The sequence below is a fragment of the Penicillium solitum genome, assembly GCF_028829755.1.
Source record: "Penicillium solitum strain IBT 25940 chromosome Unknown utg000009l_segment0_segment0, whole genome shotgun sequence".
Taxonomy (NCBI): Eukaryota; Fungi; Ascomycota; class Eurotiomycetes; order Eurotiales; family Aspergillaceae; genus Penicillium; species Penicillium solitum.
In genome coordinates, this window is record NW_027072128.1 from 3,044,345 (window position 1) to 3,070,472 (window position 26,128).

At 50.7% G+C, this 26,128-nt stretch overlaps 11 protein-coding genes across 11 annotated transcripts; 5 read left to right on the plus strand and 6 right to left on the minus strand.

Annotated features, from left to right (window-relative positions):
- Positions 1-160: 160 nt before the first annotated feature.
- Positions 161-3,202, minus strand: N7455_012236 (uncharacterized protein; the record flags this gene model as incomplete). The annotated part of the gene is made up of 1 exon (XM_040952636.2): positions 161-3,202. One exon carries the CDS (start codon positions 3,200-3,202, stop codon positions 161-163), a length of 3,042 nt encoding a protein of 1,013 aa, XP_040816781.2.
- Positions 3,203-3,789: 587 nt separating this feature from the next.
- Positions 3,790-6,396, minus strand: N7455_012237 (uncharacterized protein; the record flags this gene model as incomplete). Its single annotated transcript, XM_040952505.2, has 1 exon — positions 3,790-6,396. The coding sequence occupies one exon, from the start codon at positions 6,394-6,396 to the stop codon at positions 3,790-3,792; it is 2,607 nt and encodes an 868-aa protein (XP_040817022.2).
- Positions 6,397-8,311: 1,915 nt separating this feature from the next.
- Positions 8,312-8,980, plus strand: N7455_012238 (DJ-1/PfpI family protein; the record flags this gene model as incomplete). The annotated part of the gene is made up of 1 exon (XM_040952665.2): positions 8,312-8,980. The coding sequence occupies one exon, from the start codon at positions 8,312-8,314 to the stop codon at positions 8,978-8,980; it is 669 nt and encodes a 222-aa protein (XP_040816769.2).
- A 1,007-nt stretch (positions 8,981-9,987) lies between these two features.
- On the plus strand, positions 9,988-10,876 carry psf3 (DNA replication protein PSF3; the record flags this gene model as incomplete). Its single annotated transcript, XM_040952704.2, has 6 exons — positions 9,988-10,029; positions 10,103-10,171; positions 10,231-10,289; positions 10,376-10,565; positions 10,633-10,741; positions 10,809-10,876. 6 exons carry the CDS (start codon positions 9,988-9,990, stop codon positions 10,874-10,876), a joined length of 537 nt encoding a protein of 178 aa, XP_040816780.1.
- A 754-nt stretch (positions 10,877-11,630) lies between these two features.
- On the plus strand, positions 11,631-15,262 carry N7455_012240 (uncharacterized protein; the record flags this gene model as incomplete). The annotated part of the gene is made up of 4 exons (XM_040952608.2): positions 11,631-12,277; positions 12,366-12,515; positions 12,585-12,838; positions 12,890-15,262. The coding sequence occupies exons 1-4, from the start codon at positions 12,145-12,147 to the stop codon at positions 15,260-15,262; spliced, it is 2,910 nt and encodes a 969-aa protein (XP_040816939.2). The 5' UTR covers positions 11,631-12,144.
- A 625-nt stretch (positions 15,263-15,887) lies between these two features.
- Positions 15,888-16,684, minus strand: N7455_012241 (uncharacterized protein; the record flags this gene model as incomplete). Its single annotated transcript, XM_040952607.2, has 4 exons — positions 15,888-15,956; positions 16,013-16,123; positions 16,189-16,261; positions 16,314-16,684. The coding sequence occupies 4 exons, from the start codon at positions 16,682-16,684 to the stop codon at positions 15,888-15,890; spliced, it is 624 nt and encodes a 207-aa protein (XP_040816938.2).
- Positions 16,685-17,174: 490 nt separating this feature from the next.
- N7455_012242 (uncharacterized protein) lies at positions 17,175-18,623 on the minus strand (the record flags this gene model as incomplete). The annotated part of the gene is made up of 1 exon (XM_040952783.2): positions 17,175-18,623. One exon carries the CDS (start codon positions 18,621-18,623, stop codon positions 17,175-17,177), a length of 1,449 nt encoding a protein of 482 aa, XP_040816842.2.
- A 268-nt stretch (positions 18,624-18,891) lies between these two features.
- On the minus strand, positions 18,892-19,790 carry sod2 (superoxide dismutase sodB; the record flags this gene model as incomplete). The annotated part of the gene is made up of 4 exons (XM_040952865.2): positions 18,892-18,979; positions 19,031-19,098; positions 19,164-19,570; positions 19,664-19,790. The coding sequence occupies 4 exons, from the start codon at positions 19,788-19,790 to the stop codon at positions 18,892-18,894; spliced, it is 690 nt and encodes a 229-aa protein (XP_040816706.1).
- Positions 19,791-20,094: 304 nt separating this feature from the next.
- On the plus strand, positions 20,095-22,419 carry N7455_012244 (putative G-patch domain protein (TFIP11); the record flags this gene model as incomplete). The annotated part of the gene is made up of 1 exon (XM_040952858.2): positions 20,095-22,419. One exon carries the CDS (start codon positions 20,095-20,097, stop codon positions 22,417-22,419), a length of 2,325 nt encoding a protein of 774 aa, XP_040816765.1.
- Positions 22,420-23,753: 1,334 nt separating this feature from the next.
- N7455_012245 (VIT1/CCC1 transporter family protein) lies at positions 23,754-25,013 on the plus strand. The gene is made up of 3 exons (XM_040952734.2): positions 23,754-23,931; positions 23,994-24,345; positions 24,399-25,013. The coding sequence occupies exons 1-3, from the start codon at positions 23,868-23,870 to the stop codon at positions 24,910-24,912; spliced, it is 930 nt and encodes a 309-aa protein (XP_040816919.1). The 5' UTR covers positions 23,754-23,867; the 3' UTR covers positions 24,913-25,013.
- A 208-nt stretch (positions 25,014-25,221) lies between these two features.
- N7455_012246 (DUF4202 domain-containing protein) lies at positions 25,222-25,809 on the minus strand (the record flags this gene model as incomplete). Its single annotated transcript, XM_040952579.2, has 1 exon — positions 25,222-25,809. One exon carries the CDS (start codon positions 25,807-25,809, stop codon positions 25,222-25,224), a length of 588 nt encoding a protein of 195 aa, XP_040816745.1.
- Between the last annotated feature and the right edge of the window lie 319 nt (positions 25,810-26,128).

Genomic DNA, 26,128 nt, shown 5'->3' on the forward strand with positions numbered 1-26,128 from the left:
TTCAGATTAAAGATCGGTATTAATATTAACATCTAAACTATAGAACATTTGATAAATTCATGAAATCGTGATAATGCGAAATCACCGCACAAAAAGGCATATTCAATATGCAGCGAAATAATAAATCATTATATCCAAACGCGGGAAATTAGGCACCATATTACAAGACATTAAGTCGCTGAGGTCCGCTGGTGGGTATTTCTTCAGAATCTGGCCTCCCCGACAAGGGCGAAGCAGTACGGGGGTGGCTGTCGTCTTGCAAATAACCGACAGCATTTGAGGCCGCCTCATCGGGACTGAAAGGCCGCGCTTCAGAAACCGTTGGACTTCCTTCGGCGCCATTCAAGCTGGCACGGTGAGAGGGCGGAATCGTATGTGGTGGCGGACTACCTGCACTGCTCCGCAAGCTACCGTTGCTCCCACCCCAGGCTCCCCGGCGTAGCTTCATGAGTGCGCTCAGCGACAGTTCATCATCGAGATTGCCCATGTCAACCAGCTGCGCCAGCCCAGGGCTCGCTAGAGCTGAATTTGGATGTGTACCGCCGTGGGCCTTGACCGAGATCATAGAGTTACGTGTGCTCCATTCACTTCGCTCAGTGATCGGGGTCAAGCTGGGTTCCTGGAATTTGCCCCGACTGCTGTGGTTCCGTGTGATGCCTTCGACCCGTCGCGGACCAAAGTACCCACCGTTGGTTAGCTCAGAGGCGCCATTGCCATCTGCTTGTGCGTAGAAGCCGAACTCTTGGCCGTAGAAGCCATCGTCATCGTTCTCAAGAGCTTCGGCGTTAGCAGCAGCAACGATTGCGTCGTCGAAATACGCATCATCCTTGTCATCGTAGAAGTGATCGTCGTAGACCTGATCATCGAAGACGTCTTCGAAGGCCATGGCATCTGCAGCTTGGCTGATTCGGCTGTCATCAGAAACCAGACCTGGTTGCGAGTCTATTGTCTGCGATGTTTGAGCTGCGCTGTCTTGCCCCTGGGATGCTTCGCTTGTGCTGAACTTGCGCTCAAATCGCGCACTATATGATGCTTCGTTGGCTGCGAACGCTAGAGCATTGTGCAAAATATCTAGATTTTGCTCTGTGAGCACACCGCCACCATGGGCACGGACAGGGCCCATATTTGGTATTGGCTCGCCAAGGGGACCACGCTTGACCGATCCTGTGACCCGATAGTCACTAGCAACACTAGACATGTGCTGCAGTCCTTGGACTCCTTTCTCTGCCACGGGGCTTTCTTTCCCTTCCGAAGAGTCATCCTCGCCCGGGGCGGCAGTGTCCGTTGGTAAAGGTGCCGCAGGGGCACCGATCGGTTTCCGTTCGTATAAATGACTGTTTACATCATCGAATATAGATTCATCAAATCCACCATCTTGATTGTTGGCGTCAAGATCTCCAAAATCGCCGTCATCAAAATAGAGATCATCATCGTCGTCGAGGATTGGGGCCGCTTGTTTCGCAATCGGAACCTGGGGGATGGTGGATAGTGCATCAGTTTGGGCAACTAAGGACGGTTGTTCCCCTGGCAATTGTTGGTTGGGGCCATCGTCTAATTGTGTGGCCTCAGAGAGATGAGAGGTAGGGTGAGACGTGTTTGTGGGTTCTGGCGGCGCAGCAGTGACTGGGCTAGCAACCACGGGTGACAATCCCGGGATAGCCCAGCTCTTGGCTTCATTGATGTTTCGCGAAACTGAGAAATCATCGTATTCGTCATCATCGGCATCCGCATTGACGCCGGGAATCCTTTCTTCCAGACCATCCAGGTCGTCCATCATGTCATCATCGAAGTCCTCGTCGAAGTCATCAAAGTATCCATCCTCCATCCTGCGCGAAGCTTCCTTAGCCTTATGCTTCTCTTCTAGCATTCTCTCTTGTGTAGATGATTCTACTCCGCTCATATCAAAGCTGAATCGAGAGGCATTGCTCTTGAGGTGTCTCGGTAAGGCCGAGGGATTGAAGGGTACATTAGGGATAGTATCTTGGTCTTGAGGGTGCTGGGGATGAGCATGGGAGATTGCTTTGGGTGGACTTGGGGGAGGTTCCTCAGTCTCTGGCTCAAGTTGCTTTGGAGCATCTACAGCTCCGTCTGGTAGATGAGAAGGCAAGTTCCGCGCAAAGACCGGCAATGAGCTGTCGTAACCAGACTGTGATTGGCCCGTTAAAAGTGAAGACTGAAGATAACCCTTATTTTCCACCTGTAGAACATTCTGGTCCTCAAAATGTTCCTTGAAAACAGGTGAATGGTCACTGTGCCGTTTTGCCTGGTCATTCCAGTGGGCCCCACGCGGTTGACTAGGTATTTGTGGTGGTGAAGTATCCTGCGCATTCACAACTGTATCCTGCTGGGTAGCCGAAAGATTGCGGCGAGGCCGAGGCGCTGAGAAGTCGTGAACGATCTTTCCACGAATTCTGGGATCATAATCATCTGGCATAGCAGGAACGTTCCGGCTCTTGATTTTGACATCTTCTGCCCGGGAGCTAACCAACTGCGAGGAGCGCCTGCGCGCAAGAAGAGACATCGGATTCAAGAGATGGAACATCGCCTTGCCCGACTTGTGATGTGTCTGCTCTACAGACACATCACGATCTCCGGTGCGTCGGGCAGTTGTGCTACCATCCATCTTGAAATCCTTCTGTGGCATTGTTTGTTTATCCGCGGGCGAATCGTCGGGTGAGCTTCTGAACCGGAAATGATTAGAGCCCGTTGCTGCAGTTGGCGATCGTTTCTGCTTGCCAAACGAACGTCGAAATGGCGAGCTTGATTTGAAATTTGACTCTCCGTCTCCTTGGTCAGGCCGTAGCGCCGTCACAGACAGTTGAGAATTATTCAACTGGGATGTAAACTGTTCTTCCCCGCAGTCGCCGGGACTGGAATGAGGACGGCTTTCTTTTTCGGCTGCGGGCGATGGGACAGCAAGAGTAATCGAGGAGGATAGCGGCGCGACCGATGAGCCGATGTTGAGCTTGGAAGTATCGATGTCCAGCGGCGAGTCGTTCGAGGGGCGGCCATCGGGTGAGGAGTTACCGTCGAAGGTAGTGGTGAGGGTTGGTGTATCCGGAATCTCTGGGATCTGAGGAGGGCTTCTAATCGAGCTTCCATTCGCCCCTTTGATAGGTGAAGGCGCGGGGATTGAAGCAGGCGACACGGACGAACGTCGATGGTCTCGGCGCCAGTACGAGAAGACAGTAGACGGCGGCATGGTTATTTGAGGCCCTCACGGCGCCAGATTCAGTCGCAAGTATTAAACAGGGGCGTAATAGTCCATTGCAGTTATCAACTGCATGTGAGTGTTGAACAAAGACGCTGTCATATACAGACAACTGGACCGTGGGGGAATGCAGAACCCACCCGTCAATTTCCCAAGGTTCTTAAGCCTCGAACTTTGGTAAGCCTACTAAACTCGATTTGACGAAAAATAGAGGTAATGCGCAGTACATTTGTAAATCGATTTTCATGTCTATTTATATAAAAGAGAAAAAGAACGATCAAAGTAACGCGCGGCTAAAAGTTAGGTTACACCCATCTTGTCTACTGTTGTGTCTGGGCCTAAATACAATATCGCGTCACATTCTTGCCCCTACTTCCCTACTTCTTTTGTCTTGACTTTTTACCCAGATAGGCCACAATTCCCCGAAAATGCATGCGCTAATTGTTCTATAAATCGTACAGCTATGCTAATATGCTACATAGATATCCTTCGAAAAAAATTAATCAGAGAATGAGACGCTCAAACCATATGCTATGCTAACAGAAAAAAAAACATAAAGCAAAAATTAATAGACGCTGTCAACGAATGCTTTGCCTCCAGCGGTCGATCACGTCGGTTTTGACGGGGGCGGGGTACTGTGCCGTGTTTGAAGTATACCCATGGCCATTCATGCCCATCATCGCAGGGTTCATATGGTACCCATACTGCTGTGCCATCGGGTATCCTGCAGGGGTCGGGTATCCCATCTGTGGCGGGAATTGTTGCATCGACATGCGGTTCCCATACTGGGACATGGTGACAGGCCGCTGATTGAAAACATCATGCGACGACTGACGATTAAGCTGGGGAGGACGACCCTGTGTAAGCGCGGCCATGCTGCGACGCATGCGCGGGTTCTTTGCGGGCGCAGGTTGGGCAGCAGCCTCTTTCTGAAGGCGACTGCGTCGTTGTGCGAGTGTCTCTTCCTCATTGGAGACGGGCACTTCCTGGGCTTCTTTGGGCGCAACTCCAGCCCGGGTGTCGATTTCGGCCATCAAGTCGCTGGCGAACTTGCTCTCCGAGCGGTTATGTCCCTTCAGCCGTTGGAGTCGCTCGGCGAGTGTCTCTATCTCTGTCTCATCCTCACTCTGGGGGGTTGGCTCAGGAACATGCGCCGGGGGCCCTGGTGTGTACATTGTAACAGGACGTTGCTCCGCCTGCGGAATAGGTTCGCCCCGCAGCCTGGCACGGCGTGAGCTCAGAGGCTCATTTTCTTCTTGTTGCCGCTTCGCCAACAACCCCAAAGGTCGATCCTCGTTTTCGGCGTTGGCTTTTTCGGGGTACAACATAGCCAGGGGAACGTCATCGTCTTCGTCCCGCCCTTCCCAGGCTAAAGCGACAGGGCGCTGCCGGCGTTTATCACTTTGCTTTTGGGCTCGCTCGTCCATTTCTAACAAAGTGGTCTGCATACCCTGGAAAGGCATAGGCACAGCCGTGCGCCGCCGGTGTTTCAACTCATGTTTCCGCAACTCCAATTCGGCGATGAGCGTGTTCGGTGGACTGACATAATCCAACACCTCTTCTTCCTCGTCCTCTTCGTCTTCGTCTTCAGATTGCTCATCACTTTCGGCATCAGTGCCTTCCGACCTACGCTCACGGCTGTGCTCATGATCTCTATCCGATTCATTCCCAGCTTCTGATCCATGTCGCGAAATGACAGGGTCCCCATGCTCGTCTAAAGTATTAGCGTTATAAGGCTGGCCAATCGTGGCTCGCGAAAGACGATTTGTCTTTTCCCCTGTCGGATCTTTTGTCAAGGTCTTGCGTTTTGATTTATTGAAGTTGATCGCGCTGGCATGACCAGCATACGGGTGATCAGTGAAAGCCGAAACAGGCGCATTCGCAGAGGCGTCCAAAATGCTCTCCAGGGTAGCAACCGCAGAGTCTTGCTTAACCGCAACCTGGAGTGATGTACTCGGCTGGTCAAAAAACAAACTCGCACGGAGATGTGGTGGCACTGTCGATTTGCGTGTATCGTTGTGGCCATCGCGTGGGTCCTTTTTGTCGGCATCAGGTAGCACAGCTATTGACTTTCTATCCTCAGCGGCGATGGCGCCTGCCAGCTGTGTACGACGCTTATCCCGATCAATGTTCGCCTTGCGCGACAACTTCGGTGGCAGATTCAACATGCGTGGGACAGGGGCAGGATAAAACACCATATTCTCTCCTGCTTGCGGTCGTTTGTAATGTTCCGGCTTGCGGGCGAGCGGCGGCTGCTCCAAAGAAACCTGGCGGCCCGGTTCCAACGGTGCAAAATGAACGCCATCAAAGTCGGTGAACAGCGTCCGCGCTTGCTGGTAGGTATCGTTCGATGCGACCGAGGCCCGACGCTCCAACTCTGTCTCGGCGGGAGCTCCCTGCGGAACATATTGGTCGTAATAGTAATCGCTCTTGGTATTGAAAAGGGGTTGTGGTGCTGGTAGATCAGGGAGCGCGGGAAATTCATCCACTTCATGCTCAAGTTCGTCATGTGCAGGCTCCGAGAGCTGGGCCAGACGCGCCCCTGATACAGAGCTCTGACGCGCCGGAGACACATTCGATCCATGGGCGGAGGAAATCGTCGCTGCCGGGGAGAATGCGCCATTGCGGTGAATGATCGAATTAGACGCGGAACTGACCGAGCGTCGCTTTTGCTCTTGGTCAATGCGACGGATCTCGCTCTCAATGTCTGCGGAGCACGAGCTCAGCTGCTCCGCGCTTTCTTCCAACCGTATTACATTTCCTTTGTAGGCTCCTTGTATCGACTGCAAATCCGGGGTAGGGTGGCTGAGAGGCACGGGAACCTCGCTGCATGCGCTGTGGATGGGGGTCTCGGGAGAAGAATTTCGCGCGATAGACGTATTGAGTGGTGGGATGTGGAGGCTGTTGGATCGCTCTTCGGGGGAGTGATCGGCATCATAATCATCGTCCTCCACCACATCGTAGCTAGTAGAAGTCATGGAGCGGATCATCGAACCTAACTGGCCGAAACTGGAGTTGTCCGCGGTTTTGGCGGTTTCTAGATGGGTTCCTCCCCCTATATGATCGGTATCAAGCGGCAGCTGCTCAAATGCATGTCCGTGGGTGGGCGAAGGGCTGCGTGATACAGAAGCGGAAGAAACAGAAGCCACTTCGTGGTCGACTTGAGCGATAGCGTTGTACGCCATAATATAGGTCTTAGTCACCGACTATCCATTCAGACTAGTTCAAATCGATAGAGTGGGTTTCGGGGATCAAAGGGACTCGAGATAACAAAGATACCAGACAAAGAAATGAAGCCAGGCTGGATGAGAAAGAAATCAAACCCAAGGAAGTTGGGGAGGGGATAGCGGCTAATTTTGGAAGTTTGCCGTCGTACAGCAATTTGACCCTGGAATGCCAATACCTAATGATAATCGCCAATGCTAATTATATCGATGTAATTTCCTCCTAAATCTCTCCAAAACAAGGAATTCAAGCCACTAGGCCATTTCGGGGGCCTTTGCGTACATGTCTTAGACCAGTCAACACGTTCTGCACACGCCCCAGGCTGATTTTGGCTCTCCACTCCGTTCTAGAGGTCTTGGCATGTTTTTCTTTTCCATATCTATAAAGAAGTACTCTCTACTCCGTATAGTCAACCCCTTATAGAACCTTGGAATATACTAACAGCACTCCCATATTTATTATCTCGTTGCCTTCCTGCAGGTTTTCCCGGTAACATGCATAAAAAGGCAACCCAAAATGGGCAATCCCGAGATCTTTGCGTCTGAGCTGAAGTACTTGACCACCCCGGACCAATCAGGCCATCAACAGATATCGCAGTCTCAACTGTTTTTTTCCATTGCATTGCTTTACCCCGGGGTCTCGTTGGAATCTGACTAATAAAAACACATTGATTGCCCGCGTGCCCAGGTGCTCGAGACTCGAGATGGTCGCGTGACCTGACCTATGTAGGTAGCCGATAACAAACACAATGACCTTGCATAAACCTCATCTCACACTTCTGTCCCAAAGGGACAGAGCAGCAATCCACTGTAGTGCTGCCGTCGGCTCAATTTTCTTAAAATAATTAAGCCTGATGAACATATTTTGGGAACTCATATTTCAAATCATCGCCGGCACAGAATTCCTATTCTTTTCCTAGAAATCATGAGCGAACACCTCATATCCCGGTCAAAAGCCTAACTACATCCTACATCCCTAGGAGCATGTCGGAGATCATAGCAAACAGGTCCACTCATTTGTCCTCAAACTCGGGGAGATACTCTACTAGCTGTTTATCTATGCCGAGGTTGCCCAAGGGAACTACATTATCCTCGATAGAAAGTCATTACCCGAGAACCAAAAAGAGGAGGTCGGAGCTACCCTACCCAATGTCCATGATATTCTTCTAGTCGCACTTGGAGAGATTATCTTGGACTTTGATAATTACTTCGATTTCTTAAATCTGGCCCTGGGGGCGTTTTTGATGAAAGTTCCTGCAGCACGTAAGTCCATTTTGGAAGAAATGGCTAGCTTGGGTGGTCGAGATCTAGGTAGGCTTTAGGGCGATGTCCGGTGCTTTGCCCATTGGTCGGCTACGGGCACAAGCAGGTATATGTACTCCCCGTTTATCCTACCTAATTTCCGACTCCTAGCTCCTAGCTCGGAGTTCGGAAGCTTTCCACAGCGGTCTATTTATGATTAAGGCGGTCACCGCTCCCCGAGACAATAAGGTTGTTTTGACTTGCCGCCGCTGGCATCAGGTTAACAAGTATATCCAAGAAATGACAACCGAGCATTTTTCCCGTCGAGACAATCCCTATCATTTTCTTTGTTATTCAATGTCAACTTTCACGAATTCCCACTCTCCAAAAACGGAAATATTCTGGCTTACGTGCTAATCTGCTCAAAACCGACGCAAGGCTGTGGCCAGGTCATTCCAACACCTGGCCCTGTACATAAAGACCAAATCACCCATTTTAACGCGAACCTTGATAGGAGAAATCACTTATTTAACGATAGAAAGGAGGGTTATACACCATTCCTAACAGCAGCAAAACCACAAACAATATGTCTGGTATGACACTCACTTCCAGGATATATTCCACATATTAACAGATGGAGTATCCAGAATCTCCAGACAAATCCACCCCTCTCCGCGTGGGCGTAGTGCTATTCCCAGGCTTTCAAGCCCTGGATGTGTTCGGCCCAGTGGACTGCATCAACGTCCTCTCATGGAGCCACAACGTGACTTTGGCACTTATATCGTCAACTTTAGAGCCAGTAACAACGAAGTCACCGACATCCGCAAATGCTACAGGTCAAAGCGTGGTGCCAACCCACACCTTCGCAACAGCACCGCCTCTGGATCTGCTTTTCGTTCCTGGCGGCTTGGGAACGCGCGGCTCGAGCCCAGTAATCGAAGAGGCAATCTCGTACATCCGAAGCATATATCTCCAGCTGGGCTATCTTATTACGGTGTGTACCGGCGCGGGGCTTGCGGCGCGAGCTGGGGTTCTGGACGGGAAACGAGCCACGACGAATAAGATGGCCTGGGCTGAGATTACGGGTCTGGGAGTTAATGTCGACTGGGTTCCTCGTGCGAGATGGGTCGTTGATGGTAATGTTTGGTCTTCTTCTGGGGTTAGTGCGGGCATTGATGTTACTCTTGCTTGGATTGGAGAGGTCTATGGGAGTGAGGTGGCGAGGGATATCTCGGATAGCATGGAATATACTCGACATGAGGACCCTAGTCACGATCCGTTTGCTGAATTGCATGGGCTTTGAGTTGGGAACTATGATAGTGCCTGTTTTCACATTTTATATTTATATCTCGGGGGTCTTCACTCTGTTCGGGAATTTGATAGGGAAGAAAATTTAAACCATAATAACAATATATATAAGACTGACTTTTTTCAATGCATTGAAACGAGAAAGCTGCTTGTGGACCATCTGCACGCCCAACTCATCGACTCATTTCTTTCGCCATTATTCATCTGATTGTGTTAGAAAAGCAGAATGATGCAAAGCTATGTTGTGCGGGAAGAAACCATCCAATCCTATCCAATGAATTTGTATTGTCCTTCAGTAAACGAGTCCGGGCTATATTATCGAATGTTACGGCCTCAAATTCAGGAGTGGGCGTCTGCTAGGAACGAAAGAATGATTGGAGATAGGCATACCGAAATTGGTCGAGGTCCAAGAAATTAAGTGTTCCAAATAAGTTAACTTTGGTGATGTCGCTGCGTCAATTCCTATTGATGAACCTAGCGACAAGAGTATATTCAAATACATTTATCACGCCGAAACGGTGTGGCCTGCATGCGTGCAGTGCCACGTAGGGCACATATATGATATCCCATGCTTGAGGTTAGTGACTGAGCCTGAAATTCCGAGCTCGGGTCCGACACGCAATATTGAATTGATTTCTTTGACCTTATGGAGGCTTTGCTCGATCCTTCTGAGATTGTTAGAAACAAAAGTGATTTGCTTAATAACAAGTTCAGTCACAAAGTATCAAGCACATCTGGCGATGACTCGGAAGTGCCAGATTGCCCACCTAGGCAATTGAGCTACTTCCCCGACCTCCCAGGCCAGAGTCTGTTTCTCACAGACATTGAAAGACAGAAACGAGGTGCAGATCCCTAAAGCCTTATCAGTTGTTTTAAATGTAGATGTCATCGGGTTCTCCAATTTCCCCTTTCGCGGGTGGCACGTGATCGCGCGCCGTTACCGACGCGCCTTAATCTCACAACTTTGCGATCAACAGAACATGAATATTTCGACGTGTCATCATGTCTTACTATGATATTGACTCCATCTTAACAGATGCACAGGTGAGTTAGTTGCAGCCACATGTCCTTACTACGAACCCGCAAAAATAAACAATTGCTAACATCTTGGATCCAGAAACTGCCGTGTACATTTGAGCTCGAAGTACCTGGACTCGGCATTCTAGAGGCCAATGCGGGCGAAGATGTGAGTCTATGCTCTATTTTTTTGCTGCCCGGCCACACACCTTACTGACCCATGCACAGATCAAAGCCGGAACCCGGATCGATCTTCCACTATGGCTAGGCGAAATGCTCTCGATCGGGTAAGGTCCCACCCAGTTCAGTCTACTCAGAAGACTTGGCGTGGAGTTTGTTATTTTGCCTAACGTGCTATATGTGTTCGTTACAGAGCACGTCTAGGAACATCCCGTCTAGTCACGCTTGACATGCCCGAAGCACTTTCGGAGCGGGTGATGAATGCACTGAAGGCAGATCCCCGCACACTTGACTTGCGCGCGTTAGCACCGCATTTCTACAACCTGAGCGAGCGGATCCTCGAGCTTTTTGAGGAAGAAGAGATGGTTGATGTTCTCGGAGATGTAGGTGGCTATGATCTTCGCTGGCGAAGACCGCGCATTGGCCGAGCTGGGACTAACGACCTGCCAGGCATTTAAGAAACGAGCGGCAGAGATCGCTGATCATGCGCATAACTCGCGTGGTGCGGTCGGTGGTGGGGTTGATTTCCTTCGTGGGCTGGATGAGACCGAGCGACAATGTAGGTTATTACTGTCCCCTGGATGTGTTGGTGGAGGATGAGGTCACTAACAGATATGGATCGATAGTGTTCCGCGCTGCTCATGATCGGGCTAAGGACATGCGAATCTGGTCGGGAGAGGCGAAACGTAAGTAATAGTTCTTTGTGACGAGGCATTTCTCGTGGGCTCTGAGCTGCGCTCGCTCATGATGGTTATGATACATTTTATGCGACAATATGATTCTTCGATCCGATAGGCTGCGTGTGACGTAGGACAGGATTTTGGCCTGGCCTGACTTTATTTCGTTCTCGTACTATAAGTGTATTTTAAGACTATTGAAGACTACAATTTAGAAGAAGAATATGATAGTGTTATATCAAATCTGACAGGTGAGGTCCAAATACTACGAAAGTACTCACGGATATACCCATGTGGAGACATGAGATCTTGACCCATGGAAACGGAATGTTGATATATCAAACCATTTGTATAGGCCATTTTCATACACATCTTTTATATTTTTATTTCCTGTCTTCAATTAATATCTATCAAATCAATCGAATCGAGATAATTCATAGACAGGGATTCGTTTCTGATTTATATCACGGAGTGCTCCGTAAGTACTTCCCTCAAACAATTCTGTAACCGTCAAGTCAGCGTTCAGGAGAAACCCCGCGTAAGGGCCAAAGTGAGACTGCCCCACGGGCCGGATCCGATTGGTGTGAGGGTAATGTTAGTTGATAGCGAATGTGAATTGATCGTCGTGCTAAGGAGCCTATTGAATCTAGCCTCGAGGGGGCTGGAAAAAAACACAGAAGAATAGTGAAGGCATGTTTGAAGTTCACCTCCATATTTTTCTACTCGGAAATACTTCTTCCATTCTTCGATTCTTCCATTCCTTACTTTTCATGACAACTGTCCCTACTTCACCAAAACAAATAACTACATAAGTGGGGCCTGGAACTTCAACCCTTTTTTTCTTACTTTTTGGTGATCGACTGATCACAATTCGTTTGCGACATCACCCTCGCTTCGTTTGACTTCCAGTCCCGCCTTTTCCTCCCTTGACTCTTGGGTTTGGAACCGGGAGACCCTCTATGCCTTGATTCGGGTCTATTGACTCTACCAAACCTACCTTGCACTCCACAGGTTCGACCCAACCAGCCTCTGATTGCTCCCCACCTGCAACACATCTGCATCCCTCGCATCGGGCCTGCGTCTTACCCACCGCCATCCAACCGCCTATCCAATTGACATCGATCTACCTGGATCCATCCGTTAATCCTCCGATGCGGCTGGTGGATTGTGCAGGAAATTGTTACCGTGGTGTCCACTGATTGTCCAGAATACTGCTGTGCTACGTCCAAACAGGGAAACTGGGGGCTTCTTGCGGCACGTCAATTATGCGCATTCGGTAAACATTATGCCGGCTGCCATTATGGATGAGAAAACTCAAAGAAGGAGCTCGGCCGCTGGTCAGCCTGCTCCTTCGCACTCCGTATATCATCCCCGAACTGCTCCTAAACGCAGCATTTCCTCTAAAGACCACCCCTCCAGTACGTGATCTTGGAACCTGCACCTGCCTGAATTGAGTTCCAAAACTCAGGGTTAATTAATTAAAGCTGACATTGCTTCTTGCTAAAGACTTGCCAGAGCGTCCTCAGCACCCATCACTTTCCCGCGTCAAGGGCCGAGCCAATATGTTTACTCCACCTCGAATGAACGCAGAGGTCTCGTGGTTGAGAGACCAGTCACCCATTCATCAGGGCACAAGGACACCAATTCGCTCATCTGGTATGTCCTCCAATTGCCAGCAACGTTGCATGGCTCTAGAGCGCAAGTGACTGATTATTTGTGCCTCAGAAACCCCCGAACCTGGCACCCCGACACTAGTAAACCCTGCCTCAGCCCTCTTGCAGGATTTACTGAAAGAAGAACGCGCACACCGAAGCTCCCGCGGAACCATGTCAGAGGATTATAAAGAAAATGCGCCTCGAACTCCCGAGACCACTCGAACCCAGGAAGATACGGCGTCGGAAAAAGCACGCAAAGTAAATGACGTCTTCTCTGCCGGCCAGAGAAAACCGAAAGAGATGGGCATGCGGGAAATGGACCAAGTAAGTTCAGGAGTACAAGAACCCCATGTGCACGAGCTGACTTGTTTAAAGTATGTCTCGAAAATGAACAGGCTCAATTTCGATTTGAAGCTCGAGGTTTTCCACCGCACACAACAGATGGCTGTATATGAAAAGAAGCTGGAACGTATGGCGGAGATGGAAGAACAACTAGCGCACATGGACGACTTGGTAGCAGAAGTGGAGGAGCTTCGAACCACCGAGAAAGACAACCAGACCCTCCGTGAATCCAACGAGCAACTCCGCATGGACCTTGACAAGAGAGACCTGGCTGTTACCGAAGCTGTCGAGCTCATCTGCCAATTGGAATCGAAAATCGAGATGCTGGAGAATGGCGGCCGGGGCTCCAGGCTGTCTATGTCCCGCCCTATGACCGCCGATGGCTCCGAGGCCTTGGCCCCAAAGTCCCGCGCTATGATCGATATCCCGGAGAGAACCTCTTCCAAGCGAAATTCAAGTATCTTGAGCGTAGCTCAGCGCCAGACATCCTCTGAGTTACGCAAACTCTCGAAAGCACCCTCCTTCCTACGCGCGGATAACAAAAGTACTGCCACTTTGCGAAGTCTTTATGCTCCTGAAGAAGAAACCCAATCGCGCTCTGCAAGGACTGAGCTTTCGAAATCAGAGAGCTTCCACACGAGCACCGAGATTATGGAGCCTGAGTCACCGAGACTGAGCGTCCTGAGTGAATGCAGCGAGCTGAACCCGTTCGACACACCTACGAGGTGGCAAGAATTTGATCAGCTCGAGATCCCTGTTCGGAGATCGTTGTCGGCCGCCGGAAGCTTGGATAGCTATGTTCCCCCCAACCGGCGGGTAGAAAGCAAAGAAGATCAGATCGATCGGTGGATTCAGTCTCGCGAAGATGTAAACCAGACTATAATCACACGACGCAGGAACCGAGCATCGTCTGATGCTACCAAAGCTAGCGTCCCCAATTTTACCACAGAGTTGTATGCTCCCAAGCCGCGTGGACGCGGACGACTGGATGCATCTCTTTTTGGGGGCGTCAGGCTTCCTCCCACTCCTGACACCATGAGTACGGCAGGTGCTACCGGTGCAAACCGATCGCATGGGTCGAATGGTTCGAACAGAAGCATTAGAGCCCGAAAGAGTCCACAAACCGAGCAGGATTTGTTTTTCCCTGGCAGACGAGTCAATCGCCCACGCTCTGCGGAAGAGATGGCCAGTCACTACAGCTTCAATGACAGTGAGGTTGACGACAGCATGCAAACCAACTGCAGTGATACTCCGCATTTAGGAGTCACAGCCGAAGAGTCGCGCACCATCTTACCTTCCTTCAATACTGTTTCCTCTAAAGCCAGCGCGCTTCTTGGGCCCGGAAGCCCCGACAACCCTGTCATTGAGAACTTTGGAGAGCAGTACCACGCAGATGCCAACGCAGCATCAACCCCAACAATTAAACGTGTCCGAAGCCCCATCAAGGCTATGACCCCGGAGCCGCATACCAGTGACCGCGACTCTTCACCACTTACACCTCAAGACTGGGTTGCCGCTGCAAAGCAGGGTCCACGGTCTCGCAAGACTAGGCCGCGTGACACCCGCCATGACATTCAACAGACAGAGCTATCACCACGCACTGTAGACAGCCCCGCTACATTCAACGACAACAGCAGCATCGCTTCGGATCCAAGCGAGCCTGAGGTCCCTGGTATCCCAACTCTTGACATGACCACTCTGGACATCCTGGAACAACCCCTCGACATCGCCCAGTCACAAGTCAAAGCTGAAGCTAGCCCTGAGCCCCGTCGACGCCTCAGCTTTATACCCCCATTCTTCAATCGCTCAAACAACAACACCCGTCGACTACAAGGCTCTCCCATTCCAAACGATTTCGAAGACGACGATGAAGACGGCGCCCCATCTCCGGTAATCCCCAAAACCAGAACAATGGGCGGCGCCTCCCGAAGACCCATGTCCCAAGTAATCACCGCCCCAACCGACCTCTACCCCTCCAACCCCCCAATCCACAATGAAGAGTCGCTCTCGGGCTTCAGACCGCGAGGATTTGCTCAATCCTCGACAATGTCAACACTTGCCGACCAACCCGGCTCCGCCACAGTCTCAGGACGCCCCTCTACATCTCATGGCATTGAGGTGGAACACAAGCGACGCAGCTCACTGGGTATCTTCGGCTGGATGAAGAGTAAACGCTCTGACTCTGTGACTGTCCCCGGGACAGAGAAGTCTAGTGACTCTACACAGAAAGAGAATCGCGCTCCCTCGCGTCTAGCCTACGAAACTATCCATGGGCTTGGGATCCCCCGCGCTGAGACGCCGGATTCCATGGAGGCCCATGTGAGACCTCACTCTGAGATAGCTACCCATGCCGATGAATATGCGAGACGACCTCGGTACATGGGTCGTCGTGCTCGCCGGGGCTGAGCTTCTTTAGAAGCTGTCAGTATCGCCTCACTGTCCGTTCTTTATTTTCTTACTTCTTCTCCATTTTGTACTATATGATACCCAGCCCTGTATACACAGTAGCATGGCTACATTGTTTTTGTTTTTTTTGCTCTTACTGTTCACTTCCCCGAGACACTTTGAACTGATTGGCGTATCATGAGTTCTTTTCTTTTCATCTGTCATGTTTCCTTTCTTAATGTATGCGAATGACGACTCTGGGCTTCTGCATTTTTGTCAAATTTGATGTCGACCCTGCTGGCAGGGTTAAGGTTAATCTGAAAGATATTACATTGTCCAATATGTTACATACGTACTATCTGATGTAAGTAAGGATTGTACTAAAAGTAATTACGATGTGAAGTGATCTCAAAACATGCATCTAGGCATTGTGTTATCACGCGGGCAACTACCTAGCTGGTACGAACGTTGATGGGCACACAAACCTGTCCCCCATCCTCCCCCCGCCGCATGTTCTGTCTTGGGGTCTTGGGGTCCTCACCGACCCCAAGACCCCGACTCTCGCGGCATGCGCCGCCGCTCTCTCTTCTCTCTGCTGATATGGGTCACTTAACAAGTGAACCATTTTATTCTCTCGCCAGACAGCCTACTGACCTCTTGGCTTCGATCCTCCGCGGGCGACGGCAAGGGTGCCATACTGGCTAGGGTCCCCTTCCTAGTAGGTATTAGCAATGCATCATAAATGAGAGGGATGTTAGAATCATATCTTACAATGTGCGTCTTGGTGATGTGCCGGCGGAGGTTCGAAGCCATCAGTCTCTCCCTTCCGACCCGGTTGAAGTCGTCGCAGAAGGGACAGATGTAGGCGCAGGGGGAGATGATCTAGAAAGGATGTTGGTGTCAATGGCGAACTGGGAAGGGATTATTTATTCGTTTGGGATACGAACCAGCTCGGCATGCTCGGTAGGCCACCACCTCTGGAGGTGGTTTGGGCAGCTGCACAGTCGTTTGTTCGGGTCTCTGATAATTTGTTAGTTGGTTGGGATCAATGGAAAACAAGGTAGGAACTTACGCGAAGTTCTGGGGCCGGTACTCCCCATTGGGTCTCCAGTCGCTGCCCTGAGACGTGGGGTCAGTGGCAGTGGAGTCAGTGGCAGTGCTAGTAGTACTAGGATTAGCACCAGTGCTAGAATCTGGTCCAGGGTTGGGGGCAGGGTTGGGGTCAGGGTTGGAGCCAGCATTAAAGCCATCATGGAAGCCAGCACGGTAGCCTTCATGGAACCCAGCATCGAAGCTAGGGTTGGGGCTAGCATTGAAGCCAGGGTCGATGTTTGGGTCGAAGCTAGCATTGAGGAGGTTAGGGTCGATGATTGGCTCCATGTTCGAATTGATGTTTGGGTTCATGTTTGGGTTGTCATTGGAAAAGCCACGGAAAGAAGGCATCGTGGTGGATATCGCTGGTGCGACTTGAGTAAATTGTGTGAGTGAGGTGATGGGAAGAAAGGAAGAGAGAAGGTAACTGAGGATGACAGAATATATCGCACTTTCGATAGGGTAGGCAGCAGGTGTGGCAGCTGGTGTCAATTGACGTGTCGTCCACGCGTGTCATTCAAGGTGACCTAATATGGGAACAATGGCCCTGAAGGTCTCCCTTTTCAATAAAGTCTATCAACTTGATTGACGTTGACGCCTAGCACACATTAGTTTTCATATGCTAGAAAGACATGATCAGAGGTTGCAATACCACTCGAATGCAAAATATCAATATCAATATCAAATTCAGACGACTCCAAGCTCCAAATCTTCCAGTCCATTTTGTTCCCAACTTCCCAACTTTCCAACTCCAGGCCTTTTCAATTCCCCCAAACGCCCCAAAAGACATGATATGCGGTCAAAAGAACCAAACAACAAAAAAAAAAGCCTTCTGTATATCCTAATACCACCGATTCCCGTCCTCCCCAAGAGTCTTCTTCTTCGGATTCAGCGAAACAACCCGTTGGCCAGGAAGCGTATCCGCTGTGAAAGCCGCCTCGAATATACTCGCAATCCCACGTTTAGCATAATGCGCAAAAGAATCATAATCATCCCTCTTTCCATTAATAGCCCCCCATTCAATCCCACCGGGAGTAGTCCCATCTCCAAGATCACTCCACCGCGTAACAACAATAGCTTGCTTGAACCGTCGATCCACCAGATCTTCACTCAGCTTAACCTCAATCAAATACTCAGTAGGACATTCAGGACACCTCCGCATCGGCCGGCAAAACCCACACAGCGTCGTCAGCGCATTCGGATCAAATACCTGTCCCGCAATTCGGTCTTTCACCCGATGTTCGAGTCCCTGTAACCCGCCACTACTCCGCGGCCGCGGGATATGCTCCAGCGCACACTTGCACGCCGGCATCAACTCGCCGTCCCGCCAGTGCGCGCATGCGCTAAAGTACGGACAGTAGTCGTCACGTGAGTACAGCAGCATACGCTGCGCAGATGGCGTGAGGGCCGGCGCCGCGAATGTTTGACTGGTGACGCGCATTAAGAGCCGCCCTTCGTGGATGTGGAAGCGCGATGTGTGCGACCAGTCATCGCGCTGCCAGCGTCGGCCGAGGACGTCTGGGGCCAGCCCGTAGCTGGGACCGAAGCGGTGGGCGCGCATGGCTAGTTGCACGAATGTGAAAGGGAGATTGCGGCCGTGGGTTATGCGGTGGCGGGGTGGGGGTTTTAGAGCGTTTGTTGAGTTTCGGCAGTTGAAGAGCGGGTTTAGGACGTGACTTGGACGGATGCGTTCGTTGCCTTCTTGTGTGCGTCTGTGGTATTGGGTGCAGGGGAAGCAGAGGAGGTGATGTGGGAGGGAGATGTCGAGGCCGGAGAGAAAGTCGATTTTGTGGGTGTGGTTGTCGGGGTGGTCTAGAGCCATAAGGTATCTTGGGCCTAGTCTTCGGTACAATGTGATGGTGCTGATTGCTAGGCTCGCTGCTTCGGCGGGATTCAGGTATCCTGCTATTTGCGCCCATAGCTTTGGTGAGAGGCTTGCTATGTCGCCCTCGCCTTGGGGTCGATGTTCATTGGACTCGTAGTTTGCAGCGCTGGGATCGTTGACGTCGAGTGTGCCTAGCGTATGGATGATTTCTGTGTAGTCTCTTCGCTCACCCAGTTGGGAGTCCACTTCCGCGTGCAATTCCCTGTATTTGAGTCTATGGGCATGCAATGGAGCTAGCTCTGGCATTGGAGGGGCTTCTTCGACACTGGAGCGCGCGGCCAGCCGCAGGTCTGTGGTCGATCTGCTCCCTTTGCGGAGTGTTTGTCGGGATTTCTTAGGACGCAATGCATTGGAGAGGAATGACTTGAAGCCATTCTTCTGGCCAGGACTTTCTGCCGACATCATGGAGTTGCCAATGGATGCAAGTGTTCGAGGCCCAGATGGAGAATATCAGGGTCTTGCGTTTCGGATGCTTGCGGTGATCTTCCGCATTACGCATTACGCGGTCCGCCCGGCCCGGTCTACCACATTGGTTGATACTCGAGAGGAACGAGAAATAGCTAAATAGGATGATCTCATATTACAAAATCGTTGATAATATTGAAAAACACATGCTACAATACAGAGGTAATTAAGCACAAGTCATTGGAGCAGCATTTACAAATCGAGTCATTTAAGCGAAACGCTTCTCAGCTGCCTTCCAGTTGATGACATCCCAGATGGCGGAGAAGTACTCGACCTTGCGGTTCTGGTATTGGAGGCTAGAGAAACGATTAGTATAGGCAATAGATCGTCCAAACAGGAATTCTTACTAGTAAGCGTGCTCCCAAGCGTCAATACCGAGCAGAGGCTCGAACTGGCCGACGACGGGGTCCTGGTTCTGGTAAGGGGTTAGTAACTAGATCATCTCAAAGGTGAAGCGAGGAATCTCTAATCATGACTTACGGCGTAGGTGCGGATTCCAATCTGTCCGGTCTGCTTGTCCTTCACGAGCCAAGCCCAGCCACTGCCCTGAATGCTAGCCAGAGCAGCGTTCATCTTGGACTGGAACTCGCCGATGCCACCGTAGGTGGAGTCAATGGCCTTGGCCAGAGCACCAGAAGGGGGCTCACCACCGCCGGCACTCTTGGGGGCAAGGTTCTCCCAGAAGAGAGTGTGGTTAAGGTGGCCACCACCGTGGAAGTTGACAGCGGGCTTGAGAGCGATCTGAGCAGCGATGTCGCCCTTAGCCTGAGCCTCCTGAAGCTGCTCAAGGGTGTTGTTGTAGCTGGTCACATAGGTGTTGTGGTGGTTCTTGTGGTGAATCTCCATGATCTTGCCAGAAATGGAGGGCTCAAGAGCACCATAGTCGTCTTGTTATAAGAGGTCAGTCTAATTCTTTTTACTCCAAATATATAGATATGGCTTTTCTCTAGCTCTAGAAGGTACTGCGACACCAAACTTACAGGAAAGGTCGGGGAGGGTAGCCTTGCCGCGGGCAAAGGTCAAGCCCGCAGCTCCAGCCTTGGAGGTAGCCGAAGCTCCCGAGCGAAGGGCAACGCGGGCCGAGTTGTTAAGGAGAGCAGCAGCCATTGTGAATGTATGTATTGAGGATGAATATGCGGTGAAAAGGAATAAAGAGGGCGTCAATTATGAGAGATGAATGAACTAAAAGGAAAAAAAGTAACACAGCCGAGCTATGAAGTAACCGACTCTAACGTCATCTTGTTTTCGTCGCTCCGGATATTGGTTATTCCGATCCGCATCTCCACGTGAATTTCATGAGCTCTCGACTGCGACTTATTCTTCCAGAACACTACCGCTTACTTTTACACCTTTGCTGAAAATTGAGGGGACAGTCGATTTGGCTACAACTTGCCAATGACCCCCTGAAAAGATGGAGTCGCCTTCGTTTTCTGGCCAGAAGCGCAAGGTCGCTGACATGAGCTCTGATGAAGAAAGCACGCGCCCGACCACCGGCTTTCGGGGTTTCGCCAGAGCTGCCTCTCGTTCCGTGACGCCTCCAACTATGGGTGGACTTGGTAGCGGAACCCGCAATAACCGCAACACTATGGCCAACCCTCGAGGTGGAGGATCGTCACGAGGTGGGAAAGGCATGGGAGGTGGCGGCGGAGGGGGAGGAGTCAACAGTTTTGCCGCGCGCATGATGGCAAAGATGGGCTACAAGGAAGGCCAAGGTCTCGGAACTACTGGCCAGGGTATCGTCAACCCGATTGAGGTACAGGCGCGACCCCAGGGTGCAGGCTTGGGCGCAGTGAGCGAGAAGTCGAAAAAGACTCGCGAAGAAGAGCGACGAGCAGCTGCACAGAAGGGCGAGGTTCTTGAAGACAGCTCCGAAGATGAACGGCAGCGGCGGCGAAAGAAGAAGGAGGAGCGCAAGGCACAGGGCCGGAGCGCCACAGGTACACCGATCCAGCGTGCGAAGCCCAAATTCCGCACAGCGCGTGAAATCGAGGATGATATGGAGGGTCTGGAAGTTCCGAATGTTCTCAAATCACTTATTGATGCCACCGGAAAAGAGCAGCGTGTTCTGACTTCGACTGCTGGCCTGATGTCGACACAACAATTCGTCAGCCAAGAGGAAGGAGAAGCATTAAAGATCGCCCAGCGAGCCCGGAATGACATGGAAGCATTTGCGGATGAATGGAAGGGATTGAAAGAGAGAAAACAGTACATCGAACTCGAAGAGGCTCAGGTCGTGGACGAATTGGACGCATATCAATCCCGGATCAACCACCTCACAGGCCTAATCGCCGCAGTGGAAGAATTAGACATCTTTGAAAACGAGGAAAGCATCGCAACCAAATTTGACGAGTTGACGACAAAACTTGAAGATATCGAATCCAAATATCGAGATGCTGTTGATGAGCACCGACTCCCAGAGACCGCAGTCGCGGCTCTACATCCGTTATTCCGCCAAGCCATGGAGGAATGGGAGCCTCTCCAAGATCCCACGTTCCTCGTGTCTAACCTCACCCGTCTTCAGCCTCTTCTGTCTCGCACGGACAAGCTAGACGAGCCCCGGAAACGTGCATCCACCTCACCTTACGAAACGATGATCTATACCCTCTGGCTCCCACGAGTGCGCTCAGCACTTCTGAATGATTGGGACGTTTACGATCCATCCAAGGCAACCGCGCTGGTCGTGGCCTGGAAGGCAATTGTACCGCCATTTGTGTATGCAAACGTTCTTGACCAATTGGTCATTCCAAAGGTGGGCTTGGCGCTCAAAAACTGGAAACCCCGAGCTAGTCGACGACACGCCGGTTCTGAACAAGATGGAAAGTTCCCCTGGTGGCTTTTCACTTGGCTTCAATACTTGGATGAACGACACACAAACCCGAAACAGCCCACTGGTCTCATGTCTGACGCGAAGAGAAAGTTCCGCTCGGTACTCGATACATGGAGTCTGCGCAAGGGTCTGGTCGATCGCGTTGAGATCTGGCGGGATGCCCTAGGATCCGAATTCGATGTATGCCTACGCAACCACCTGCTGCCACGTCTTGCGCGCCACCTTCGCGAACACTTCACCGTGAACCCGCAAGATCAAGATATCACAGCGCTCAAGGATGTCTTATGCTGGAAGTTATTCTTCCAGCCTAATGTCATGGGACTATTGCTAGTCTCTGACTTCTTCCCAAAGTGGCACGAGATTCTCTACATCTGGCTCACCAACGACCCCAATTACGAGGAAGTCGGAGCTTGGTTCTCTTGGTGGCGCACTCAGATTCCGGCGGAGGTCAATGAGCTTACCATCGTCGATGAAGAATGGAACAAGGGTTTGCAAACTATGGACCTTGCCTTACAGCTGGGCGACCGTGCCGCTGCTGAACTCCCACGCCCAACTACGGTACGGGCGACGCTTCCTACCCGAGAAGATAAGGTGGCGGCAGCAGCAGCAACTGCAGCAGCGGCTGCTCCCGAACCCCGGATTAAGGCACCAGTTGTGGAAGAAGTTGCGTTCAAGGATATCCTGGAGGGCTGGTGTTTGGAGCAAGGACTTATCATGCTACCCCTGCGGGAGGCTCATCCACAAAACGGCCAGCCGTTGTTCCGTATTACGGCTAGTGCCACAGGCAAGGGTGGAGTCGTGGCCTTTGTTCAAGGGGATGTGGTGTGGGTGCAAAATAAGAAGGCGAAGGAGATCTGGGAGCCAATGGGTCTGGAGGAGCAGCTGGTGGAGCGTGCAGAGGCCCGATAAGTCATGACCGGTCATTTGACTCTACATCAAGTGGATTGACCTTGTAATTGAACAAAAATGTACCTATTCAAGATATCCCACCTTTGCTCTAAGTGAGCTTACGGTACATATTGCAGAGCCCCCCTGGGTATGTAATTCAAGCTACCTACTTCTTTGTCCGTCTCCAGTACAGCCAGGCGTTCAAGCAGCATTGCACTACCTTGCACTACCTAGATATCATTTCCCAATGTCTTACATGATGTCATGTGTGAGTAAGAAGGAAAATGTACATCGTGCTATTCCAAGTTTGAAGATGCAATAATGCTGTGAATTACCAAGCTTCAGCTCCAACACTATCAGGTGCTATAAACCAAAGGCATTTCCATAGGTTTCCAGGGTTTTAGCGGAAAGCCAACAGTGTCCGTAGGATCAGGTCTCCAACGCTTTGTGTTCATTGTCTTTGAATTTGGTTCTAGTTGGTGCAACATACCTCTCACATAATGCCAAGCAATTCAGGCAAAGACTGTACAATGGTGTTTAACTGACGAGTGCCAAGTGATGGCACATACAAAAGTCCATCCACTATCCATCCCAAAGGCGTATCTAATTCCGATCGGATTTAAGAATCTCGGGATATTCGTTCTTTTCTCCGGTTAATTCTCGGAGATATCAAACTCGATGAATTTTCCGAGATCCGGATGCTGAGAGCTAGGCATGTACAATGCTGTATATTATCATCGGTGTTAACAATCGGACTGAATATCAAAATGGAAGAAAACTGCGATCCTTCCAAGCCCTACTATAATATAACCAGCCAATCACAATCCTCTGAATAACCTAGTGGGTCTCCAGATCTCCAATGGATCCACAGAGAATGCGGATCGCCGTTCGCAGCCAATCACATCACCGACAAAGGTCATCACAACATGCTTCACCAATCGTATCGATTGGATTTGAAGTGATTCGTTGCCATCTTCTCACCAAAGTGGACAAATCTCATGCCTAGCAGCTCCTAGACCTTCATTTGACTGTCTGAGCTGACCTTTGAGAGCCCTGTGATTGGTCCTGGACCCGTCCTTGGCGAATAAACCTCCATTCTTTCCTGTTTGGTTTGCATAAACTGTGGGCTTTTGCTGGGATTTTTTTTTCTATGGCGGATTGCTGAGACCGGTGAGAGTCCGTGGGACTGGGTGTTAAAAGGGGGTGAGACGCGGCCGATCATTGTAGATGATTTCTTTTTCTTCTCTTCATACTTCGTTCATAGTCTTTGTTGATATCCGTCCAAGACTAAGACATCCATTCCTGATTCTTCTGCTGGATCAATAAAGTGCAATTATTCTCCAGCTTTGCCTTCTTCAACTCATCTTCTTCCTCTCGCCAGCTTGTAATTGAGTGGTGAAATTTCTGCTATACATCGTACCTTGGAGATATCCAAAAGCATATCGTGGTAGCAGTTTCGAATCAGCATCATGGCATTCCTTTTCATCAAGCAGAAGCTCTTCCCTACAAAGGAGGCAGACAAATTACACTCAGGTAAGTAAAGGAAACAGAATGCATACCTGTGGAGGCATATACTTACGACAATTCAACTCCAGGCAAGCGCCTTCTCTCCCACAGTGACGACGACGATACCATCCGTGGAGACTCCGATCAAGACCTCGAGTCCCAAAGCAGCCGCTCCTACGACACCTTCGGACGGTGCAACAGCCCGGATGAATCAACAACAACAACCGCCAGCAACAGCAGCTGCCGCTCACGAATCAACCCACGTATCGTTTCAGATGCTATCCTCGGGCTCTCAGACGGCCTGACAGTGCCCTTCGCGCTGAGCGCAGGCCTTTCCGCACTCGGAAACACAAAAGTGGTTGTGCTTGGTGGACTCGCCGAGCTGGCAGCCGGAGCCATCTCCATGGGACTTGGTGGATACGTCGGTGCAAAGAGTGAAGCGTAAGTTACCGACATATGGCAACCAAATCAGAATATGTACTAACAAACACCAGTGAATCATACCAAACAACAGTCCGTGAAACACAACAATTGATCCAAACGGACTCACAAGAGACTCGTGCCATGGTGCGCGAGACCTTCTCTCCATACGGGCTCTCAGACTCGGCGGTTGCGGATATCACGCGTGACTTGCATGCGTCTCAGGACCGTCTCCTTGAGTTTTTGCTTGCTTTCCATCATCGAGAGATGGCTCCTGACTGTAACCAAGCGTGGACTTCGGCCATCACGCTCGCACTGGGTTATTTCATTGGCGGGTTCATTCCGCTTATTCCGTACTTCATTGTCGAGCAGATTACGATTGCGCTGTACTGGAGTATTGGTGTTATGGCGATTACCTTGCTTGTGTTTGGATACGTTAAGACCTGTGTTGTGCGCGGCTGGTCTGGCCGGGCAAATGTCCTGGCTGCGATCTGGGGCGGAGTGCAAATGTGTTGTGTTGGAGGTGTCGCTGCTGGTGCGGCCATTGGATTGGTTCAGTTCATCGATATGGGCAGTACCAGTACCTGAGAACCTGATTGTGATGGTACTGATGATGTTCACGTTGAATTGAGCGTTCATGCATTCCAGAAGTCGGAGTTTTTTTTTTATTTCTCTCTACTCCTTTCATTCTGGGCTGACTCGGTTATGGGTCTATCAGCGGGCGTTTCGGAAAACGCTGCAAAAAGCCTTTTTTTTATACACATTTAACGATACATAATTCATTTCACATTGACGATATCAAGTTACATGACTTCAAATCCAAAGACATTAGTACTGGTTACCTTAGATATATGCATATATAAAACAAAACAACCACTAGAATCCCAACCCAACGAATCACCCACTCAACGCAATCCCAACCAACTTCTTCGCCTTATCCGACAACTGAATCTTCAAAGCCTCCTCCCTCCCCCGCTCCGACATCTTCCCCCAAGTCTTCCTCAAAATATCAACCATCTTCTCCTCATCCGCGAGCTCCGCCTCAAACTTATCAAACTGATCATCCAAAAAGACAAGACAAGCAACATCCTCCAGAGTCTGCGTATCAGGATCTCCCTGCTTAAGATCCGCCTTACGCACCAGCGCGCCAACCCTCGCCGCCTCCTCAGCCGAATACCCACTCTCAACACAGATCTGCTCGACCAGCGCAGCCTGTCGTCTCTGCAGACCCGCCCGCCACGAGTGATACCCGATCTTCGTGGCGGGGTAGCTGTCCCGCGGAACTTCCCAGCGGCGGAGGTGTTGGGCGCGGATCGCGAGCCGCAGGAGCTCTGGTGCGGATGGGTTCAGGGTTGAGAGGTAGCTGGTCATTTTTTGGGCGTAGTGTAGCTCATATGGGACTGGGCCGGTGGGTGTTTGGGCTTCGCGGGGGTCGTCGGCGTGCGCTGCGTCGATGCGCTCGAGAGCTGTTTCATATTTGGACATTTTTGTGGGGCTGGGTGAGGTAACTGAGATGGGTGGTTTATTTTTGAGTGGTGTTATTTGGTGAGAGAAGTTTGGCCTTGGGATCAATTGGACTTGTTCGTGTTTGAGAGCTGTCTGAGTCGATTGATATGCGCTTTTTGGATAAGAATGGGCGCTAGTCTAGGTGTGGCTTAGCGTGAGTGGTAACTAGGAGCTTCTAATTGGTGGATGAATATGTATACATCCATTGGTGCATCGTACAACTACATACATAGAGGCTCGACATAACTACAATGGCCATGATGGCTAATTAGCACAACTGTTAAATCTCTTCGATTAA

Bases quoted from the DNA above. Each gene is read 5' to 3' on its own strand.
- N7455_012245 (XM_040952734.2), top strand. From the start codon at position 23,868: ATGGCATTCCTTTTCATCAAGCAGAAGCTCTTCCCTACAAAGGAGGCA. The intron at 23,932-23,993 runs GTAAGTAAAGGA...ATTCAACTCCAG, and splicing joins GGCAGACAAATTACACTCAG to GCAAGCGCCTTCTCTCCCAC. The intron at 24,346-24,398 runs GTAAGTTACCGA...AACAAACACCAG, and splicing joins GTCGGTGCAAAGAGTGAAGC to TGAATCATACCAAACAACAG.